At 31.4% G+C, this 25221-nt stretch overlaps 3 protein-coding genes across 20 annotated transcripts; 2 read left to right on the forward strand and 1 right to left on the reverse strand.

Annotated features, from left to right (window-relative positions):
- Positions 1-5356: 5356 nt before the first annotated feature.
- LOC123918409 lies at positions 5357-9667 on the reverse strand. Of its 18 annotated transcripts, none has more exons than XR_006812773.1 (7): positions 9337-9664; positions 9187-9225; positions 8902-8962; positions 7999-8754; positions 7823-7897; positions 6233-6345; positions 5357-5616 (listed from the first exon to the last, which is right to left on the reverse strand). XR_006812773.1 is itself a non-coding variant. In XM_045970450.1 (7 exons), exons 1-5 carry the CDS (start codon positions 9486-9488, stop codon positions 7882-7884), a joined length of 318 nt encoding a protein of 105 aa, XP_045826406.1. In that variant the 5' UTR covers positions 9489-9667; the 3' UTR covers positions 5357-5545; positions 6233-6345; positions 7823-7881. The 18 variants fall into 18 exon arrangements, 7 of the variants coding, with proteins under 7 accessions (XP_045826406.1, XP_045826405.1, XP_045826408.1 ...); XR_006812772.1 differs by adding an exon at positions 6067-6117 and having other exon boundaries at positions 5357-5545; positions 9187-9663; XR_006812774.1 differs by having other exon boundaries at positions 5357-6345; positions 7999-8048; positions 8130-8394; positions 8674-8754; positions 9187-9661.
- A 1847-nt stretch (positions 9668-11514) lies between these two features.
- On the forward strand, positions 11515-12226 carry LOC123918410 (40S ribosomal protein S16). Its single transcript, XM_045970457.1, has one exon. The coding sequence runs from the start codon at positions 11603-11605 to the stop codon at positions 12023-12025; it is 423 nt and encodes a 140-aa protein (XP_045826413.1). The 5' UTR covers positions 11515-11602; the 3' UTR covers positions 12026-12226.
- Positions 12227-16486: 4260 nt separating this feature from the next.
- Positions 16487-21588, forward strand: LOC123918411 (mitochondrial import receptor subunit TOM40-1-like). The gene is made up of 11 exons (XM_045970458.1): positions 16487-16779; positions 16872-16953; positions 17043-17145; positions 17241-17336; positions 17680-17730; positions 17846-17911; positions 18585-18686; positions 19630-19698; positions 19774-19857; positions 21013-21108; positions 21247-21588. The coding sequence occupies exons 1-11, from the start codon at positions 16659-16661 to the stop codon at positions 21301-21303; spliced, it is 927 nt and encodes a 308-aa protein (XP_045826414.1). The 5' UTR covers positions 16487-16658; the 3' UTR covers positions 21304-21588.
- Positions 21589-25221: the final 3633 nt, after the last annotated feature.

The following is a 25221-nucleotide window of genomic DNA, read 5'->3' on the forward strand; positions in this document are numbered from 1 at the left end:
AGGTTCTGAATGTTTCTCAATTTTCTGACAAGGAATCAAAAGGCAAATACCCAAGAAAAATTTCATTAAATTTGATAACCATGCGAATTTTTGTGTGCAACAGAGTCCATTTTTCATAAGTTTTATCATCAATGGAATAAAAAATCTTCACATGAAGTTCATTCTAGAAAGCAACATTAGAACCATTTAAAGTAGTAACAAATAGATTTGTATGACGCCATCTATTCATCACAAGACAATCACCACAAAGAACCAAAACATCAATTAAGTACGAATTAAATATAGTATCAAAATAAGTATATGCCTTAATTAACAAGTACAATTTCTTGGTCAGACTTTACTTACCTCGCAGCCGAACTCTGAACTACTAGGACCCTTTCCCCTAGAAACCATGGGGTTATAAACAAAAAACAAAAGTACAAAAGTTCTACTACAAATTGTTAGTTGGTTTAGTGGTGATTAACGCTGTACTTGATAGAGAGGACAACAATTCAATCCCTCGCAGCTGCAATCGAGAGGGGCTAGAACCACTTCATGTCATAACCGATCCGCAAACCAGATTAAGTGGTCCGGTGGCTAGACAACAATTCTTCCCTCTAGTAATGTGTAGCTATTCTATTATACTTTTTGTTCTTTCACATTCAATGATATAAGGGATTCGTTCTCCATTTAAGAGTGATCAACCTTTGCCATTTCATGTATGTATGTTTCATCCTTAATTGTGTCACCATGAATAGGACAAAATTTGAAAACCAACAAGACATGATTGAAAATCTTTCAAGAGACGATGAAAGAAATGAGTGGCATACATGAAAGACAAAACTTACTTACATTTACTTATGTGTTTGTTCTTGATGTTTTATGACACTTGGATTAAATATTCCACATCAGTCTCATCACTACTCACATGATAACAGACACAAACGTTAACTCTTTTCACTCTGTTGTTTATATTCATTTCATGGTATAATAGTAAGCTTAAATGTATTACCACTTCAAATTTTCATTTTCAATCTACAACTTACATCGTTTCTTCAAACTATTGTAGACGCTATTTGAATCAAAAGAAGAATTATTCTTAGAGTTTACTTGGTGTGTGTCCTCAGATTTATGTGACCCTTTTTCTAATTATAAGATCTTTTATAAAAATTGTTTGTTCTTAAATATAAATCTTTTACAAATTTTTAGTTGTATTTATCATTTTTCTTTCATCTAAAAGTATACTCTATAAATACTATCAAGTTGTTTTAAGATATAAAAAATCAACAATAAATTACAAATATATTTATACACAAAATTTAGTATTAATCATTAATATTTCAAACAAATTATTAGAGGTTCCAGTGAGGTTATCAAGCTTTTTTTTTTCGGGTGGGGGGAGGTGTGATAGAGAGTTAATTAGATAATTTATATATTAGTAAGAAATAATATTTATATTATGAGTTGAACTTTTATTTAGGATGTTTTCTTTCCTGATTCTCGCCTTTCTTTTCTACTCTCTGAATTTCTGTTTTTGTTCTTGGGGGTACTTCGGTTTGTACGAACCAAATTTTTTTGTCATGCTCAAAAAATTTGGTTAATAAAAACCAAAATTTTGGGTTCCAATTTTTTTCCAGATTTCCTGCATAAATTCAGCATCAGACCCTCAATTTTCACAATTTATTTGAAATACTAAACGATGTCTGATTTGAGTAAACGACCACTCGTTGGAAAGCTTAGGGTGTCAAGATTACAAATATAATTTTTGTTTTGAGGGTTAACTATCCAATTGGTTCAATTTGACCAAATAATAGGTACTGGTACAAAAACAGAGCAAAAACGTTTCTCAAACTTGTAGGTAGATTTTCTCATACTATACTTAATGAAATTTAACAATTCCGGTGTCAATCCTGTAATAAATTTTGTCTTCTTTACACTAGATTAAAAATCATTAGCATACGACTTATATTCAGAGAGATATGCTAAATTTACCACATGTAGCTCTACACGAATTTTCACATAAATCTTTCTTCTTTTTTTAACATTTATGTTATTTCGGTTTATATAAACCAAATTTTTTTCCATGTTTAAAAATTTTGGTTTGTATAAACCGAAATAAGTTGGCAAATTTTTTTCAAACCGCAAGGAGCAAAATGAGATTTTTGGAAGTATAAAAAAAAGGCGGTGGGTCGGGAGAATTTAGATGTTTAGATGGGCCTTCTGGCCTTTTAATATACTATCCAATATTAGCCCTCTATATATAGTCTCTTGAGACACTGTGATAAATCAATCAAATGAATAAAACAAATTATTTATCTTATTTTACTTGTTTTTTATTTATGTTTTCACTATAGTAGTTTTAGCATTGTAAAATTGGCGTTTTCATTAATAGGGGTGAGAGTATGAAAAATCTGCCATGGGATGAGAGGGTTGGAGTAGAAGCGGTTATGTTTGGATTGATGAAATGCGATGAAATTGAATGGAACGAGATGAAGTATAATAATGTTTCCATCGTTTGAATTTGTAAAATAATAATGGAATGAAATGGAATAGGATGAAATAGATTCCATTCAATACCACCACTTACTTTCAATTTTGTTCCTCTCCTTTTTAAAATATCCAAACAGTGGAACGGAAAATTTATTTCATTCCGCTCCATCCCATTCCACCTCACTCTATTCCGCTTCATTCCATTATATTTCATCAATTCAAACAAAGCCGAAAGCACCAATTGATAGGTTGTAACCTATCAATTTAAAATTATGTGGAATTCTCTATTATTAGACAATAAAAACTACACTACAAAATAAAAGATAAACTTGATTCATTTTCATTATGAGCCTAGAGGCATAAAGTTCAATTAAACAACCAAATAAAAAACTACAGATAATATAAGTTTTTTTTATCAGTTTGAGTGTTGAATATTTATAACTAGTTAGGAACCCGTGCAACGCACGGGCGAGGACAATTAAATACATCACTTAGACAATTGTGTTTTTTTTATAAAAAAGATATAATAATATAATTGTTGTTATACTTAGAACATAAATCAATAAACAAACAACTTCCATTTTTAAACCCTACAATTTCTTCTATACAAAGTTGTTTCCATAGATTGAGATAACTTGAAATTCTTTCCCTTCAGCATCCATATGGGACACTCCCCGTGTTTTGTGTCAATAAACTGTCACTTTTAAAACCTACAATTTTTTCTATACAAAATTGTTTCCATAGATTGAGATAACTTGAAATTCATTCTCTTCAGCATCCATATGGGTCACTCTCCGTGTTTTGTGTCAATAAACTTTCACTTTAAAAACCTACAATTTATTCTATACAAAATTATTTTCATAGATTGAGATAACTTGAAATTCATTTCTTCAACATCCATATGGGGCACTCCCCGTGTTTTGTGTCAATAAACTTTTACTTTTAAAACCTACAATTTCTTCTATACAAAATTGTTTCCATAGATTGGGATAACTTGAAATTTCTTCCCTTCAGCATCCATATGGGTTACTCCCCGTGTTTCATGTCAATATATTTTCACTTTTAAAACCTACAATTTCTTCTATACAAAATTGTTTCCGTAGATTGGGATAACTTGAAATTTCTTCCCTTCAGCATCCATATGGGACACTCCCCGTGTTTTGTGTCAATAAATTTTCACTTTTAAAACCTACAATTTCTATATAAAATTGTTTCCATAGATTGGAATAACTTGAAATTCCTTTAATTCAGCATCCATATGGGACACTCCCCGTGTTTTATGTCAACAAATTTTCACTTTTAAAACCTACAATTTATTCTATATAAAATTGTTTTCATAAAATGGGATAACTTAAAATTCAATCCCTCTATAATATTGACATTGCACGGGGAGTGCCAAAAGGTAGCGTGTTGTAAGAATTGAACAATAGTGACAAAATTTTTAACTATCAATGGTATTTCGTTTTGTTTTCTTCATTTCAAATCAAGGATACTGTCTATTGCCTACTACTCTTTGTTCCTTTTCAAAGTGAATGTTTACACTGTACCAAAGAAAATTTTCCAAAATAGAAATATGCTAACTTTTACATATAACTGGATATATAACTAATCCATTAATTTCAGAAAGAAAAAGAAATTTAAAATTAAGACAAAACTATGCTTCACTTACCTCATTTTCTTGGTGTTTTTATGTTTGTAGACTTATAAGTTATATTTATATCTATTAAAAGATAATATACTTGTAATCCTACACTATACTACAAAAAAGAAAAGAAAAACGCCAATACTTCTATGTTTTTCTCACATATTAATATGTTCTTTTGGTGATGATGTGGTATGAGAGGCAGTAGTTCTCAAATATTTTGTGTAGAAATTAAGCATACTTCTTAGATAATAGAAATGGAAATGTACTTCTTCAAATATTCTTCAATGTACTTGTTAAGAAATAGAATGAAGTTATTACTACAACTAAGGTTACATAATTCACTTGCCCGATGATAGAAAACATAATAAGAAAAAAATTTAAATCATAGTTTTCGTGAAGTCCTAAAATACATAACTTTGGTCTAACTCCAAATTCAAAATTTAAGCTTGATATTGAACTGCTATTTTGCCAAAAGATGTGGAATTTTTTTGTCTGACGGTATTTCATAGTTGACTTGTGTCAGGTTATCTGCCATGAATCAGAGTCAAAACCTCACAAAATAGAATAAATTAGAGCAATCTAATGACTTGTGTCATTCTAAGCCGATGCAGGTTATAATTTAAAAGTATGAAATAAATACACATGATCCTTATAACAAAGGACACATTAAAGGAGAGCACACTTATGTCCAGTAGCCACAACACTAACACCAAATCAAGTATGAAGTATCATGTATATGCCTAAACTTAATGGATCATAAACAGATTATATTAAATGTGCAAATTTAATTTATGATATAGTGAATTCCTTTAGTTTCAAAATTGGAGGCGACTTAGCTACATCCAAAGAAAACTAATCCTTTCAATTACTTTGCTCTCATCCTCACTTCCACTTACTTTTTCATTTGTCTATTTCCTCATCCTTGCATTAACTTTCCGATATATATTCTTTCTCGCTAACATCAGATCGAACAAAAATAATAATATCAATAGTATATACTATAACCTCCCGTCTTATAAGAATTGATTAATAAAGAGAACGTTTTAAACGTATTTTGTTTTATACTAATACGATTAGCTTCATCGTGAATATGAATGTTAATAATTAATGTGATTGAAAAACTATAGAGCAACGTAGAAAATGCAATGAAACTATCAACAAAAAGGAAAAATAAAAAACAAAAAACCAAAATAAATCTAATTGAAGACTAATTCACCAAATCAATGCATTTGAAAAAAAAGCTAAACTATAAAGCAATGCTTTAAAGCTATTGAATAAGCATAATTATATTGGAAAAACAATGTTAGACAATGATTCTATTCAACATTTAAGGGTATTATATTTATTACAAACTGTATCTATCCTAGTTGCACTCAAGCTTTAGCTAATCTTCTTGCTCCTTCCTTTCTAATCTTTTCCGTATGACATGCTCTGTAATATTTGGTCAAAAAGAGGTAAATCTAAGAAAATAGAACACAATTCCCACAAACCCCAAAATCTATCTGCAAAACACAATTCATATCATGATGAGTTATTAAAAGGGTTATAGAATTTGCATACACCAAAATTTTATTGGCAGATCTGTACATGGTACACCCATCACATATAAACTAATGGAACACTAATCCAACTTCAACAAATATTATAGAATAGAATTTGGAAGAGTTTTATATCAACAAAAGATGAGTTATCAAAAGGAGTTACCAACCAAAAGAAGAATAAATTTGATAACATGTTTAAAAGAAGTGAACTCTAGATAATGAGAAAATTAAAGAAAGTGTTGCATTTATTTAGTAGCACAAAGTATTATTTCAGACTATATATACCAAAACAAACAAAAAAAAAGAAGAGAAAAATCACCAACACATTCAGGTTAGCCTTCATAATTGGTTTTAAAGTTTTTCGAGCTTTTGCCAGAATACAAATGTTGTATAAAAGGGTTTTTGGTTAACCTTTATGTTAGCCTTCATGTTACTTACTCCATGCTAGCGATCATTCATACACTTCAAACTCAGTAGATCGGAAAATAAAAACAAATACATTTATAGGATAATGAACAAATATAAAAGATAGATAGCAATAATAAATTAATTTATGGAAGATAGCTTAATGTACTACCTCGTTCTTCATCAATGAAAAGGAAGTAAGAAACTTAATGTAAATATCCTCTTCTGGCACTACTCCTTTCCTTTTTACAGCAGCCACACATTTCATTGAGTCCAAGGCATGAACTGGGATTCAAAATTGGTAATGTAAATGATTAGACAAATTTCTTAACCATCTGTTACAAATGAAATTGAAAGTGAACATAAGGCTATAGAATATTGGTAAAAAGCTAGCAACCCATTGCACTATCCAATGTGCTCTAACCACAAAAAAGATTAATAATGTAAAGTTAACTGCTGAATTGAAAATCCAAAAAAAAAAATAGATCAGATATTTGCATTATTTAAAAACAAAAATGAAAAGCATTCAAAGAGACTGGTTCTAAAACCTTCAACAATGTTGATATAGAAAAAGGTTAATAATTCCTTTTCTCCATGAAGTGCACAATAAGTAATATGCCAAAGTTTAACAAAGCTAAAAGAAATAAGTATGTTCATAAAACTTACTCATAGTCAAAACAAACTCATGAAAATTATCCTAATTAAAAATGAAAATGGGCTTCATATTAGTAGCAACAGTTACTAATTTGAATAGACAAACTCATGCAAATTAGTAGCTGCATATTGTTTAGATTCTTTCAATAGACAAACTCATAGTCACCCACATTAGCTAGAGTAAATAATTTCTGATTTCAAAGAAAAAATAGATAAAACAATTACAAACTTAAAGCCAATTCAAGAATTGAAATCTTAAAGCCAATCTTTTTGAATTCATGCCTCTTAAAGCCAATCTTATTGAATTGAAACCTATGTGTTCTTTAATTTGTGAAAACATTTTCGAAGCTAATTCAAGAATATTACTTTCATCAAAGAGAATGTAATAATGGTAACAATCTTTGTCATATCCCTGTCATCAACAATCTTTTCAAAAATCTCTTTTCCAAAATCGATATAAAAAGAATAAATACAAAAAATAGTAACTAAAAAGTGGTAAACACCAATTGATAGGATATTTTATATTAGTTAATAACTTGAAATCAAACTAAAAAGAGGTTGCTATCAACATGGGTTACTTGAGGAAAAATAGGAACCGGTTTCTCCAATAATCCAAACTAATTTACCAAAACAAAAAAAAAAGTAGTCTTTGATCCCAAACTATTCAAATTAGCATCTCACAATTAAATAATAGTGTGCTCAATACATATAAACTGATCAAAAAGATAAACAAATAAACATTAGATCTACTAATTTGTAATCAATAAAATATCAAAACCTATTTTTTTGGAGGATGCAACCAATCCTCTTCACTATTTCATGTATAACAATAGTTATTTATTGGTGTAGCAAAACCAATTGATAAACTACAAAGCAACATATCAGTTACAATCAAAATTAAAATAAAGTAGACAATCCATTCAAATATTATAAACTACCATTCAAGCAGATTCAAACTCATGTTTGAAATTAGAAATATCAATCAATTTCTATATAACACTATACAACTTCACATGTAACACATCAAACATGAAAATTAAAACTTCAAATTAAAACAACACATAGAAGCTATATATAAGTTGTGTTTTAAGACAGTAAATAAGCTTACCTAATATAATAATCACAAGCATGAAAACTTCATTTAGAGGACCAAAGTAGCCAAATAGTCTACAAATCTTTTGGCCTGCAAAGAGCAAATAGATTATTACAGTTGATTTCATACATGTGGATAAAAGCAAGAAAGTTAAAATATTTTGGATCTCTAAAGAACGAAACTGAAATTACCTGCGGGATGAGTCTTGAAACAGGTTGGAGGATTCGATGGAGAAGAAAACCTAATTTGCAAACATAGACAAAAAATTAAACATGTGATTAAATTAAATCATAAAATAACATATGGAGAAGCAATTTGAAACCTTTGGAGATTGTGGCTTGTGCCATCCAAGAAGGTTGATTCAGGGAGAGAGAAGAAGTTCGAAGAATCAACAAAAAATGGAGAGAGATGAGTAAGAAAGTGAGTTTAGATATTGAAAAAGAATGGGAGAAATTGAATTTTGAAATTGATTCCAACAAAGCAAGAAAAACAACAGTAGCAGCAGCATCAGTCCTGCAAGGAGATTTTTTTGTTTGGCCTCAAGCAAATGCAATAAACTGACTGGGTTATATCAGTTTGGTTTTCTCCTAGATTAAAGTTTACAAATAACAAATAAAACTAATTAAAATTGATACAAATCTAAAAAAAATCTGAAATTTAACAAAAACAAATCAATCATTGGAGAAAACTATCTAAACGCCACTAACTCCTAAAAAGTAGGGATTATTAACTAAACGATAGAAACAAATCCTAATAAATATGACAACTAAGCAACAATATTTTCAAAGAAATAGAAAAAGGATCGTAAAATCGGATATAAGAAACAGTATTGAAGAAGAATAGGCATTTCAAAGAAGAAAACATACTTTTTTCCTCAAATTCATGAACAACAATATCTGGTAATTGAATTCTGAAACACTTTGGTCCATTTTTATTCAATCATAAATCTGATCATCCAAAAAATCACACAAACATAAAAATAAATAAATGGAATTAGGAACACCAATTAAAGTAAACATTGAATCAAAGGAATTAGAAAAACAATTATTATAGCAAAATATTTAAACAATAATTTAGAAAATTAAAAAACATACCTGCTTCATTTGGATACTTCTCCAGCCGTGAAAATTGCAGAAACCCCATGTATTTACATACCTTAATGAAAGGGCACATTTAATTAGTCATGAAATTCAAAGAAAAAAAAAAAAAAAAAACGTAATAAAAAATCATGAAATCCAAGGCAAGAACAAAAATAGAAAATTACGGGGAGAGAACAGCTCCCCCAAATTCATATAATACGAATCTGGAATAGATCTGAAATTCAAAAATAAATATGAATCTGTAAATCAAAAAACGAAAAATGGATCTGAAGTGCATACCTTCGTTGCAGTCGTGTTCTCTGCTTCATCATTCGTTCTCTGAGTTTGTCAAAAGAGAGGGAGAAATGAAAGAATCGAAAAAAGAGAGGAAGCTAAATGAGAGAGGTTTTTGAATTTCAAATGAAAGAATTCCCGGTTTGTTAGTCTTACTTGTGAATTGTGAAAGTGACCTGACCTAAGAAAGATACAAAACTCTGCAATGAAAGGGATGACTCACGCAATACGTGAAATTGGTTTGAAGAAGATGTTGCATCAATAAGTGATTGAAACTTTTTGGTTGTGAAAATGGTTTCAAATTTCATAGCCAAAAGAAGAAGAGGAGTTCTGCATTCTGAAACAATGAAAACAACTTATCGATGCTCCTCCACTGTCCTTTTTGCCCGCATGCGTTTTTTTTATTCTTTTCAACAAACAGGACCGGGCTTGGTTGGGCCTTGTTGGGCTGGACATATGTTTATGGCCCAGCAAGCTAAGTGATGAATGAGAGGGAAAGAAAATTCAAATTGGTGGCCAAAAGAAGCAAATTTTTTCAAATTCTTCCAGCTAGGATTTGTGCAGATTGTATGTGTGATTGACATGTGTCAAAAATTTCCATTTAGCTGTGGTCTTTTTGTGTAGTTAAAATGATTGTATGTGTGATTGACATGTGTCAAAAATTTCCATTTAGCTGTGGTCTTTTTGTGTAGTTAAAATGATAGGTGTCACATTTTACAGAAAAATAGCAATACACAGTAAAATCTTAACAGAGCTCCAAGGTATATATGTAACTAATGATCTGCTAAAAAAATGTAACTATTGCTTAATGTGTTGGGTGAATTCTAGTTTAACACTTTTATTTCTTTGGGATAACAAAGTAAGTAAAGAGGAGGAAAAAAAAAATTGAATGGGCTCACATGAAATTTAACACCTTTTTTCAATTTTCTATCACGAGTTTAAAAAAAAAATTGTTAGACCAATCCGCCCCATTTTTTAAGCGTAAAGCGTGGCAACAAAATGGAGGAAATATAAAGTCACTAAAGTGATGAGAAATTTAGGTAGCATCCATGAGATTCTGAGTTCGATCATTTGCTTCATTGTAAATAAAAAAAAAGTAAAGATTAACTATACATATATTCAAAAGATGTTTTAGGCACATCCACACGTTAATTATACTATTAATTTTTGTTTGTGTGTTACATAATATAGTTATGAAGTTTCTGTTGCCGTTAACGATAACTAATTTTAATCGGTGAATCTATGAGAACACAAAAGTAGGTTCTTCCAAAAATTTGACACGCAAGAGTTGGCATGTTTTATGCTTAGAGTCATGTAGTTATAAAAAAAAAAGAGTTTAATGGACATAAGCAAATAGAGTAAAAAAACTTTACACACTCAACTAATAAGAATGATTCAACCTTCCATGTCATATCAAGAAGGTGGAGTTACGTGGCGGAAAACATGATTGTGATTGATTGACAGTGTAAAATTATTGTGTACTATCTGTTTATCTGTGCATTTTTTTTCTCTAAAAAAAATTACTGTTCAAGAAAATAATTAGGATCACTCCTTAAGGACCAATTCATTTTTCGTCAATTTTTTTTAATAAGAGTGAAAAAAAATACAATTACATAATATTTAAAACAAAATTAATTCTTTTTTTTTTACAAATTATTTTTTTTAAAAAAAACTTTTTTAAAAATATTTAGGAATTGTGATGGGGAATTTGAGTAATTTTAACAAGTATCGATATTAATGTCACTTTCTTCAATATAATTTTTTTTTGTCAAGTAGTCTAGTGACTAGAAAATCCACCTTAAAGGTGAATAAGTGGAATGTCTCAGGTTCGAACTCAAACTCCTGCACATACAGTGTGATGTCCCTACCAACTGAGCTAAGCTTACAAGGACTTCTTCAATATAAATATGATCACTGCTTAATATTATTGTTGTTAACGATAATTAATTTTAATCGGTGAATCTATGGTCATATAAAGTTGACTCATCCCAAAAATTTCACACGCAAAAGTTAAAAGTTGGCATGTTTTATGCTTAGACTTAGAGTTTTGTTGTAGTTATAAAAATTTTGCTGTTGAAGAAAAAAATTACGATCACTACTTAAGGACCAATTCATTTTTCGTCAATTTTTTTTAATAAGAGTGAAAAAAAATGCAATTACATAATTTTTCTAAATTAAATTAATTCACTTTTTTTTTTACAAATTAAAAATTTTAAAAATCTTTTTTTATTTAAATAAACCATTTAAGGAATTGTGACGGGGTATTTGAGTAATTTAGCGATCCCCTATCCTGTTATATATATTGGTGAGGGAAGCTCACATCAAAACCCTAGAAACTGAGAAATTGTTCTTTTGCTTGTGGCTTTAGGTTACGGCGGCGAGAGAGAAAAAGAGAGAGAGAGAGAGAGAGAGAGAGAGCAAAATGGAACAAGTTCAGTGTTTCGGCCGTAAGAAGAATGCTGTTGCAGTAACACACTGCAAGAGAGGTCGCGGTCTGATCAAGATCAATGGAGTTCCAATCGAACTCATCGAGCCTGAGATTCTCCGATTCAAGGCATACGAACCAATCCTCCTTCTCGGAAGACACCGTTTCGCCGGCGTTGACATGAGGACTCGTGTGAAGGGAGGAGGTAAAACTTCTCAGATCTATGCCATCAGACAGAGTATCGCTAAGGCTTTGGTTGCTTACTACCAGAAATACGTTGATGAACAGAGTAAGAAGGAGATCAAGGATATTCTTGTTCGTTATGATCGTACTCTTCTTGTTGCTGATCCTAGACGCTGTGAGCCTAAGAAGTTTGGTGGTCGTGGTGCTCGTGCTAGGTTCCAGAAATCTTACCGTTAAAGATTGCTTTTGCTTTTCGGGGTATTATGCAGATTCAGTTGTTATTGCGTTTATGTTTTGAAGTACTCTTTTTAAATTTCTATGCACTGTTTTAATTGAGGTTTTGTGCTTTTGAATGCACTGTTATAAAAGATTTTGGTTAATTAGATTTTAATTTGGTCTTATTTTAATTTATATCAATATATTTGCATTTTGACTGAATCTGTATGTGTGAGATAGTTGTATGAATTGCTTGTGCTGTTTGGATGATGTTTTGCTTTACCAATGTGGTTTGAATGATGTTACTAGGTCTGAATTCAATTGAAAAATTCAAAATCTCATAGATAATGATAAGTTGTTGTGTTGGTGATACTGTAATTGTTGTTGCAGAATCAGTTTTGATGGATTGAAATTTTGGGTTTAGTGTGTCTAGGCTATGTGATTATTAGAATTACTCTGATTACTAGATATGGATAATGTTAGGGAATTGGTGTTGGGGTTAAGGGTCTGTTTGGACTGGCTTATTTGAGTTTATTTGTCGGCATAAGTGTTTAGTGTGTCTAGGCTATGTGATTATTAGAATTACTCTGATTACTTGATATGGATGATGTTAGGGAATTGGTGTTGGGGTTAAGGGTTTGTTTGGATTGGCTTATTTGAGTTTATTTATCGGCATAAGTGTGCATATGGAATTTTCATAAGTTCTCAAATATAATTTATCCAAACAACAATTTATCTTTATTTTATCTTTTGTTATTGAAATAGTTAACTTAAGCTTATACAAGCTGCGAAGAAGAAGTTGTTTATCCAAACAGGCCTTATGTTTGTGATACTAGTTTTCTTTGACAACTATCTTTCTTCTGGTCCTTTGTTTTTAGCTAAGTAATGGCTGAATTAATACAAGTTGTTGGTGGTTTTTGCTCCCGCACCACTGTAAGTTTCACTGTTTTTGATCCCAAATTTACTATAACATTGTCAGCTCCATCTTGAACACCCCTTGTTGATTTCAATTAGAACAAACTGCAAACACATTTGACTCTCGTCTGTCATTCATGCTAAGAACTGATCTAGTGTTGAAAAAGGACTATAATGGTGGTTCAATGAATCCTCCTTCCACAAATTAATCAGTGTCCTACTCTTGATAATGGTGATTGATATTTCTGTTCGTCTCTTTTATTAGGGAGGTTTCCCTCCAAATCCCACTTTCTTTCATTTGCTTGTGGCTATAAACTTCCATTGGTGGTGTCTATTTGTCGCTACGCATGCTATATTGCATAATCTCACATTTTTCAATCGAAAAAAAGGACCTATTGAGTATGAGTTGAATTTCTGTCTCATAATCTTTTCATCAACTTTGTATTTGAGGGTGGTTCTCGTAGCAAACGATGATGATTATCGAGTAGATGATTTTTTTCTTTTTCTTTTTTGTATTTCCCACTTTGATTTATCATGTGTGTTGTTCTAGTGGTATTTGGTATTGGGCCCGGTTACTTTTTTTAAAATAATTTTTATAGTGTATTGTTCTTTTGTTAAAAAATTCAGCAAGTGAATAATTTATATAAATATCTTCTCATGATAAGTCATTTTAAGTATTTAACCTTTTTTTTACGACTCTTATTGGGTAATAAAATTTCAAAAATATCTATAAAACAAAAAGCTACTTAAATAGTTTTTATAAAAATAAATGGTTAAATACGTTTTCTATCTAGCCGATGTTAAAACCAAGTAAAAAGATATTAGTGGAGTTTTTACTCAGCGTGTGTTAGTTTTGATAGGAAGCTATGCCTTTTTAAGTCTAGTAATTTGACTCCACACTATAAATAAGAATTTTGGGTTTCAAACTCTGTTTTTTTTTTCAATGATAGCTCTTGTAGCTACCAATTAAGTTACTTTTATGGGACTTCTTTTACTACCAAATAGAAAACACAAACATGAATATATAAATTACTAAATTACTTGTTTTTTAGATGAAAATTAAGTAAATATCTTATATATACATAAGATAATTCTTACACTTGAGTGGAAAACAAACTGATAAAAAACTACAAAACCCTCTCTTCTTCAAATTCCATCCGCCTCAACCCCTCACTCAAAACAACATCACCACCTCACTCAAAACAACATCAGCAGCCCCTTCTCCCACCACTCAACCACCACCTTCTTCCTCCAAGCACTGTCGTCCCGTGACCAAAGACGAAACTCGCCGTAAAATCATCTTCCAACATCTCTTCAAAATCATCTTCCAACATCTCTTCTCCGCCAAATACATCTCTTAGCCTTTAAATTTGATTTCCATGATTAAAACATTAAAATCAATCATCATAAAGAAAACATCAACAAAACAAAAAAAATTCAAAACAAGCCCAACAATGGCCGTTGGAAACTTTGAATCTTCTTGATGCTCATTCAATCAAATTTTGACCCAGAAGAAGATCAAGAAGAAGATGGTGGTGAAGTTGATGAAGGTGTCATCGATTAAAATGAAAATATTGGAGAAGTACACGATACAAAAGAAGAAAAAACAGAGGATGAAACAAAGAAGGAAGAAATCGAACCAGAATGTGTTGTTGTTTCATTTGAGGAGATGAAAGGTAGTGTGATGTAAGAATGGAAAAATATGACAAGTGAGGAAGGTGCAAAGAAAGTGTTTAATAAACCGGAATTGTTTATTAAAGTTTTCGGGTTTGAAACTCATTTTGGGTGTTCCTTTATGAAATTTTGACCATTAAAAAAATTTTGCATGGCAAAACATTTTTGTAGGTTTGAAGTCAAACAATTAAAAAGGTAAAATTGGAAGAAAAATATATTTATAGGGGTAAAGGTATAATTGTTGGGGTAGGAAAATTTTTTTTCCAAATGGGTTCATAGTTTGCTCTTTGTGTTTTTAGCCCCTTTCTTGTGTCAAATTTTAGACGATATTTTTTATTCTTGTTGAGTTGTGACAATGTTGATGTGACACTCCACTTGTCATACAACAAAAAACTCTGGGAACAATTTTTAATTTTCAGCATTTCTAAAATATGAAATTTTTATCTCCTTCCTCTTTTTTCCTTTTCCATTTCTTCTCTCAAACAATCGTCTTAAATAGACATGGCAATTGTTAGACATGCTCATGCCAAAAAATTGACAAAATGACTAATGTGTCGTTTTTTTTTTCCTAATGAATAAAAAATGTATTTTTTTACGTTTACGGTTGGACTATAGTAGATTTCATATGTATTTTGTGATGACTAAAATAAGAATTCACTACTAGTATTTATAAATATTTTTATAAGAATAATGCATTCTTTAACACACACTTTAACCACATTTTTTGTAGGTATTTATAAGTATTTGTAAATGTAGCAAGTAGCAACACATTTTTTGTTTTATCAAATAGACGAGTGACCAAAATTGTATTCTTTAACACACACTTTAACCACCGCTATGCAAATACACTATTTTCTAGATTAAAATTTAAAATTAATTATGAGTCTCACTAAATGTAGTTGTCTTAAAGTGTGTATTATCGAGTGTATTGCTTTTGTTATAAAATAATAATCTATCGCAATATTCTTACGCTCTTTCATTTTTATTGGATAGTCCCTCAACTCGTTCATTTTATGTTCAATAAAATCAACTAAATATGCCGATATTACTAGACTAAATATCTTTACTTAATTTTGAATTTAAAATTTCACAGTTATGTTAGTGAAATTTCACATTAATATTTATCACTTCATTTGCGGAATATTAAATAAAAAATGTACTTAATTCAATTTTATACATGTAAAGGTTATCAAAACTGGTGCAACCAATAGTGTTACTGGAGTCTCGTTGATGAAGAGCATAACAAGGTTATTGAACCAGGAGTGGGAAGTTAGAATTAATCACTATTATAGATAAGCGAATATGGATGCAGATACTTTTGGCGAATATTGATTGTTCACTTGATTTGAATATTATGTTTTTTGATGAATGTCCTAGTCAAGTTGTAGATTTATTTTCTGCTGATAATAGGAGCTTTTTATCCCCTAGAGTTATCCCTTTGTAGTTTTTTTTTTCCTTCCGGGCTTAGACCCTCTTATATATAAAAAAAATGCCTCCGGATCTTTGTACCAAAAATTGTTTGTGGATCCGATTTTTTTTTTGGTTTTGTGTGTAGGTGTGATCTAGTTTAAGTTTTTTTTTTTTTATCTCCTAAGCCATATTAATAGTATTAATTAATAAGCTAAGAAAAAGTATTAATTAATAAAATATATTTTTTAAAAAATAAACTTGTGCGGTAAACAAGTTGCAAATACAGTTGCTTAAAAAAAAATAAGGAAAATGCTAAACAGTGCCCAACGTCTCGAAAGTCTAAAAAATATTATTTTCAATTTTAAAATTACCTTTTTTGATTTCCTTAACCAGTGAATAAAAATTGCAGTTACTGACTGTGGCACGGTAAAAAATTGATTTGCCGAAACGGTTTATAAAACCCGGACCCATGATAAACGGGGCGGGTAGAATCCTGAAACGCAAGAAAGTGTGTGTATATATAAGCTAATAGAGCGAGAGATAGTGAATCAAAAGTAGCTAGGGTTTTAGCAGTCATTCATCCATCCATCCATAAAGAGGGGTTTAGAAAATTCCCAAATCGCTCTCTCTCTCTGATCCCTAACAACCACCAACAATGGCGACTATGGTTCCTCCAATTCCTACCTCCGATGAAAAGAAGAATCACGATGTCAAAGTTGATTACTCCAATCTTCCTTGTCCCATTCCCTTCGAAGAACTCCACCGCGAAGCTATGAGTATATCTTCCTTTTCACTTTTTCGATTTTAATTCTCATCGATTATCATTATACTACTACTTCACTATTTCAATTTTCTTATATTTTTTCAGTGTCTTTGAAACCTGAACTTTTCGAGGGTTGTCGTTTTGATTTTACCAAAATGCTTAATCATAAATTCTCTCTCAATCACAGGTACCTACTGAGACTCCTTCTTTCTTTTGTTTTTTGTTTCTCTCTTTTTCAACTTTGTGTTTGTTTGAATGTTGTTGTTATTTGATTAGCGTGTCGATGGGACCTATTGAGATTCCTTCTCAATCCGCCGAGGTTATTAAGATTCCAACTTCTAACTATGAGTTTGGTGCTACTTTCATCGATCATCCTCGGGTATAGCTTTGGTTTTGATTGTAATGGCATTTTAATTTGTACTAAATAATAAATACGTTCTTAAGTAATCATGTAACCGTGGTGATGTTTTGCAGTTGGTGCTCCTTGGGAGATTATTGACTGATGGAAGGTTAACTGCAAGACTCAAGTATGACATGCTTGAGAATCTCACTTTGAAAGCCAATGCTCAGGTCTGTGTCTTAATTGTTTCAATTCTCACCAATATAGGTTATCATTTTCGGCTGTTTCTACTTCCCTGATTAGTTAGCAAATGTATATTTTAGATTTTAGAGTAAGTATTGCGAGAGTATGGTACTGTTTTTCTTGTGTATAGTTTTATGTTTGAAAAGGGTGGTTACTTAGAACTTATTGGTAGTTGAAAAGGAAAATTTATCTGCCACACAATGATAACTCAATTTATTTCCATGGTTTATGACATCTCCAACCTCTTCCCCCTTCCCATTCTTCATTTGTTGTTGTTGTTGGTGTGTCTTTTATTTACCACCATCTTATATTTTCTTGCCTTTGTTACAGCTAACAAGTGAGCCACATATGTCGCAAGGGATGATGAACCTTGATTACAAGGTCAACTATTCTTCCTTTTCTAGATTATTTCATTCCATACCCTCATCTTCCAGTTGGCATGCAAATTGTAATCATGTAGTTGTCTTGTTTTATAATTCAATATTATATTTTTCAGGGTAAGGATTTTAGGACACAGTTTCAATTGGGGAATGGAGCCTTGCTAGGAGCAAGTTATATTCAGGTAGTTGATCTGCATGCAGTGTGCTACATTTTTTTCTTCTTCTTTAAGGGCCTATTTCATACGGTAATCTGGATGGAATTAAAAAAGAAAGTCATTCAGGTTGTCTTATGTCTTATACAGTGTTATTCATAGATATATGGAAGACATAATATTTTGGGTCATGTGATGGTCAATCTGTCGTTGAATGAAAGAATTTTTAAATTTCTTCTTTGTATGAAGTCATTAGTAAGTACAAATTATATATATAAATGTATGGACCTGTGCATCAGGCCATCAGCTAAGTTTTTCTGGTTGAAATATGTAATTTTATTTGACCCTATGGATGCTATTTGCTTCTTTGAAAATTGTTTTGCTTCAGGCTTAGTTTTAATTTTTTTATATTAATATCAATAACCGATGGTAGTATTTGAAGATCATTGGAACATTCTTCTCTATTTTTTTCTTAATTTTTTGAGACACATTTCGTTTGTTATGTATCGATGCATAATTGTTCTGTGTTGATATTTTATTTTATTAATCTCTATATGGTTATTCCAAATAGTTCATGAGCCTTACTGTGCTTTCCTTTAATCCTAAACACTTAAATTGATCCAATCTGCTGCGTGGTGTGGTACAATTTATAGACATCTGAGTTGGTATATGTTATTACTGAATATTGACATTTTTTTCCCAGAGTGTGACAAATCATTTATCGTTGGGAGGGGAGGTCTTTTGGGCTGGTCAGCATCGGAAGTCTGGTGTAGGTTATGCTGCTCGCTACAACACCGATAAAATGGTATGATGGCTTAAGACTCGTTCACCTCACCTGCTTCTATCTGCTTATATATCTAATTTCATATATTTTGCATCTGTTTGTTTATTTAGAATTTATATCAGTCTATTCTGATGTTTGTAAGAATATTATGCAATTTATGCCCACTATATCGCACTGCTTCCCCAGCCAATTTCAAGGAATTATTTTCTAATCTTCTTTGAGTAAAACAATGATGTACATCATAAATATAAAATACCATATGGACATAGTATGCTTTTACTTATCCAAATGTAAACCAATGGTTATGCTACATACCAATAGCCCTGCCATGTTTCATAGGTGCCCATAACTGCGGTAGTACTTGTCACCGCATCACAGTCCATTGTTATGGCCACAAATAGTGGGAATAGAGGAATGATAATGCACCCCCTCCAAGCTCCAGCCACTAGGAGATGGTGAAGAGGTAGTCTGTTTCTCATGCCGTTTTATAGCTATAACTATTATTATATATGTATTAATATGTATTAATATGAATATAAAACAAGGCATCCTTTTTAGAAATATATGAATATAACTATTACTATTATAACTTTAAATAGATATAAATAAAATATACATCAATCAAGCTTTATCCCTATATAGGTGGTTTTGGCTACATGGATCAAATGTCGCTATAATGCTCTTTCATGAATAATATCTTTCACCAAACCATGGCAAATATTATTTAACATCTATCTAGTATTATATAAATCCAAAATATTATATAGAATAGCAGCCATACTGTTATTCTTCTATAGGTGATTTTGGCGTCAGTTGCTATGCTCTGCCATATTGGGTTGATAACATTGATACTACATATCATCCTATTTGTTTAATGTTTCCCTTTTCTTTTTATCTCCCATTCATTCATTTTATTTGTGTTATATGGCTTCCAAAATCAAACAAATTGCCCATATGCTTCCAGGTTGCCACGGGACAAGTTGCTAGCACTGGAATGGTTCTTTTAAGCTATGTTCAAAAGGTTTCTGAGAAGGTGAGTCAAACGTGACATTGCAGATTTTTGCTTTCAATAGTCCTTTTTGTTTCTTACACGAAATTTTTGTTGCAGGTTTCTCTAGCTACTGATTTAATGTGTAACTACTTGTCGAGAGACGTTACTGCTAGCTTTGGTTATGACTACATCCTTCGACAGGTAGATTTTACTTTTATGCATTTAGCCACGGAAACTAGCACAACATGAATGTGAATGTGTGGGCATGTTTACATTTATGCTTTTTTACATTCGATATAATTGAGCTTGAACGGGGTTATTGACTCAACAGTTGGAGTTCCTGTCATGTGACTCAAATTATTGTGCATGTGCACTTCTTTCTCCAATACACAGGCAGAAAAATCCACTGGAACACATGGCAAGTGGGTAGTGCACTCAATGTGTACCTTGCCTGTGCTAATTTTTCTCATTTTTATGATTATCTTTACTTTTTGTTCTCATCTATATGGGTGTATCAGATGAAACTTGCTGCAATTGAAAATGTGGAGTTTAATGTTGGCTTTATATCAATCTCTGCATTGCATCGATACATTTTTAAGTTTCAGGCATCCCTTGCTGTTCACCTCAATCTAATGAAAGTAATATTAACCTCATCAAAGCTTGCAGAGTTGAGAAATTCTGTATGCTTTAGATATATATGTATGTGTGCGGTTTGTTTTGGCACTGCATCCCCCAATGATTTGGAGGCAGAAAATACCTCTGGAATTCATAATTTTGCACGGAATGTGTAAACATCATAGTTTTTCTCTCAATCAAGATTATCCTTAGTTTTTGTGTCCAACTTTGCTCCTTTCCGGCATAAACTGTACTCCAATATAAAAAAAAGTTTTGCTTTGGATTGGTAATTTTCACTGTAGAGCTACATAATTACATTTTTTAAGATATCTTTTCAGTTTTCATTCCTTTTATTTTTCTTCAGAGTTACATTTTTGGCTGTCGTCTATTTGGTAAAAAATTGAGCAGTAACTACTGTCTTGAACTTTCAATTTCTTTAACTCATACTGCATTGTGTTTTTTAAAAGTTGCACCATTTGTTTTCTAAAACCATTCTCAATTTCCATTTGATACTGCATTCTGTAATGCTCATCATTTTCAAAGAAAAATGAAAACCATAGCTAAGGGAAGTAAAGGGACCCTGGTTTTTGAGTTTCAATGTGATGTGGATTATGTTGTTGAATTTGGATTAATGAGGTCATCAGTTGGTCATTTAAACTTTTTGTGATGAAATTTTAACCAATTTTATTCATTTTAAAAGTCATCTTATCTGCTTTCAACATCTTCTGTTGGTTTTTATAGTGCCGCCTTAGAGGAAAGGTTGATTCCAATGGTGTCTGCGCTGCTTATTTGGAGGAGCGGTTAAACATGGGTCTGAATTTCATTCTTTCTGCAGAGGTCAGAGCACTTTCCTTTTGTTGTTGTGGTGTTGATGTATTTGGAATGCATGAAAATCTAGTTTTATGGTTATGTTCATATCAGTTTGTCACATAATTCATCACGCTTTGACATGATTTTCATATTTATTCATTGCAGCTTGATCACAAGAAAAAAGACTACAAATTTGGATTTGGTTTGACTGTTGGAGAATAAATTAGAGCTGGACTAGATCTCTATCTCCATTTCTTTAGCCTAGCAAGTTTTCTTGCTTCTTTTGACTTGTTGGCGATTTTTCTTTTTGATAAGAAGAAAACAAAGGAGGAATATATCATTTGTGTCGACAAATGTCATTTATTATCCACAAGTTGGCCTAAAAGTACTTCAAATTTATTTAGAACTCTTGCCCTGTTTTCCCTTGAGAGGGATGTAGAGTGATAATAGCTGATCAATGCATATTTTGATATTCAATTTCAACATGCTGATAATGTTTTTCTCTGACTTGATCTATGGAACCTCTACCGCAAGAATGACTTCTTAAAAGTCCTTGCATAATTTTGTGATATGTTAACGATTTGGATGTTTTTATACATTCATGGAGGACTTCTTTAAGGTGGTTCTCAATGACTTGTCTCACATCTAAGTGCTATATTTTTTAATTTTATAAAGACCTACAAAACGCTATAGCTCCAAAACGACAATAACACCGCCACCACCGCCACACCTGCTAAAATGCCGCTATATGGAAGTCCACCACCACACCACAGCCTGTGTTGGCGCTGCCATGCCAAGCTATTCTGCCATGGTGACGCCATGGACAGCTATTCACAACTGAGTTTGATCGAAATTACTGTATTGAATTTTATTGGATGGAGTCGAACTAATATATGTAATGGGTTTGATGTTCCATACTTTCATGTCTTCATGCATATATCCTTCGTATCATTAATTGAACACTCATATGTTGTGCTCCCTCTGCTTACCCTTATACGGGGAACCCCGTAGCCGTTACTCCACTTATAAATACTTACTAATTTACACCAAGACTAATTGGTTGAGCAACTAAAGAGATTTCAAATTTGAGGGGATGGTTACTAATAAAGCTGAGAAAGGTTGTGGTTGAAACATAGATGGTATTGCAAGAGATGTATTTGGGATGCTATTTTCACAGAGTAGCAGTATAGTGATGGGGTAGTTTGGACTTTTGAGTTGGACAGTGACGGAAGTTACTCCCATATTATTTAGCTGTCTTTGGTAAATATATATTAATTCCATCATCCAAATCCATTTGAGCTGTTTGGGTGATTCAAAATTTTGGTGATTTAAAATTGGGTTAAATAAGTTTTTTTTTTTTGCCTCTTATAAATATTTTGAATTTTATTTTTACCTCCTATAAGTTATAATGAAATCTGTAAGCTTTCAAATCCAACGAGGGTGATGACGTGATGTTAACATGTGCACCAATGACAGATGTTAAGCTATCTAAAAGTAGAAATATAACATTTAATGATACAAAATATTTAATATGTAAAGAGTTGAATTCACAGATTTAACATTTAATGTTTATCACATTTATCTTCACATGTGTTAACATTCTCTTATGAGTAATAATGAATAGCACCTACAATACAATTAGTTAGAAATTCACAAAGAACGAACGAAGCTGTAGCACATCACCCACCCACCTTTAAGAATGATGGCTTATAACGACAGAGGGTTCGTTTTAACTGACCCAAATCAAAATACTAAATTTAATTGCTTGGTAGTAGATTAGGTTTTTTATTATTATTATTATTATTATTATTATTATTATTATTATTATTATTATTGTTATTATTATTATTATTATTATTATTATTATTATTATTATTATTATTATATAAATCAAAATATCTCATTATACTAATTAAAACTTAGACCCTTTTATTAACACTTTCAAAAAATTGCACCTTTCATGTTTTCTTGTGATCTTACCTACACTTTGATGCCTAAAATAGTTTAGAGAATACAAGTTTAAGCTAGGTTTTGGAACAAGAGTTCAATACCCGACCCTCGTGTAGAGGAGGGTATTTATAGCGCCCCAGGGCTGGGCCATGTAACATTTATCTTCACATGTGTTAACATTTTCTTATGAGTAATAATGAATAGCACCTACAATACAATTAGTTAGAAATTCACAAAGAATGAACGAAGCTGTTGCACATCACCCACCCACCTTTAAGAATGATGGCTTATAACGACAGAGGGTTCGTTTTAACTGACCCAAATCAAAATAGTAAATTTAATTGCTTGGTAGTAGATTAGGTTTTTTATTATTATTATTATTATTATTATTATTATTATTATTATTATTATATAAATCAAAATATCTCATTATACTAATTAAAACCTAGCCCCTTTTATTAAAACTTTCAAAAAATTACACCTTTCATGTTTTCTTGTGATCTTACCTACACTTTGATGCCTAAAATAGTTTAGAGAATACAAGTTTAAGCTAGGTTTTGGAATAAGAGTTCAATACCCGACCCTCGTGTAGAAGAGGGTATTTATAGCGCCCCAGGGCTGGGCCATGTAATATTTTTTTATTATCGTGTAGAGGAGGGTAATCTGTTTCTAAAAGATTGACCAAGTTTGGTGCTATTTTTTTACAATAAACTAGTCTCAATTTATACTAACTCATTAAATTTTAGAAAAAAAGTCAAAACTAGACAATCTTTTAGAAACACATTATGCTAATATATCCTTCTTTAATTTTTTGATTTGTTTGCACACAGCACTCTGGAGGATCACGGCTAATTGGTATCGTAAACAATGTATAGACTGTGCTAATCTTGCACTTGATTACTTCAACAAAAACAATGTACGTAAATTTAGTGTTTCCAATGCTTTTCTCCTCCTCATTTTATGTATGTTGCCTCTCTAAATAATCTTTCTATGTTATTTGCAGCATACCAAATATGAGCTTGTAGAGGATGAGGATATGCATAGCCAACCTATATTAGTTATGGAGCCTGGTTCCATTGCAACTTTCATATGAACCTTTTAATCACTCTTAAAATAAATACATACTTAATTGTTTATAAAATTTAGTCATTAAAACATGCAAATTACATAATTATTATAGATCACCAAAACGTAAGGATTTAGAAGAAAGCTTGAGCCTTTTGAAATATTTGGAGTCTGATACTATTTTCTTGCTCTAATAAATAAAATAGGGGGGAAAATACGAACTTTCATATGAACCTTCATTGTTAAATTATGCGTTGTCCATGCCTCAAATGGTGCATGTACCGTGTGTGTAGGTGTATCTGTCTCCTTTGAAATGAGGAAAATGGTACCAATTTGACTCTAGAGTCCAGTTCCCTTTCTCTACCTACAAAATTGACCCCAGAATTACAAAGATCTGTCTATGACGTGGCCGAGTTGATAACAAAGTGGGTCGAATATGACACATACAAGATTTACTTTTGTCATCCTATTAGTTCTCATGCTTCCTACGACTTTCGCTTTTATCTTTCTGCTACTTAAATAGCAGACGACATTTTTAACAAATTTCTTATTTTTATAACGTCCGTTACTTATGTAACGAACGTTATAGAAAAACAAACATGGTAGGATGTTCCACTACTTAAGTAGCGGACAATAATTTATTTTTGTAATTTTGTATGCCGCACGAGAAAATTAGTAAGGTGGTAAAAGTAAATATCGACAAATACAAGCTGAGCTAGTTATTCATCTTTGATTTTTTGTAGTTGAGATATATAAATGGAACACGGGAAAAAAATGAATTAGAGTAGATGCTACCACACCAATTAAGAAGTTTGATCAAGTTGATCATTAATTATTAACATAAAATAAACTTCGTATGAAAGAAACAATAATCATAGACATACCTAGCTAACTGTGCATAGTACCAAATCCTTCACATTATGTCATTTTTGCTATTTTTGCATTAAGTAAATATTGAGCAGTGTGAGATAATACTTTACCGTGTCAAAAAAAAAATGATAATACTTTCTACATTCCATTTTAAATAAAAAAAATTGGTCAAGATTTTAAATAATCTATTCGACCATTTTACATAATTTAAGAAAAAATGTAATAATTAAGTAAAGAAAATGGACATTTTAATTG

This window comes from Trifolium pratense, linkage group LG3, assembly GCF_020283565.1.
Source record: "Trifolium pratense cultivar HEN17-A07 linkage group LG3, ARS_RC_1.1, whole genome shotgun sequence".
NCBI lineage: Eukaryota > Viridiplantae > Streptophyta > Magnoliopsida > Fabales > Fabaceae > Trifolium > Trifolium pratense.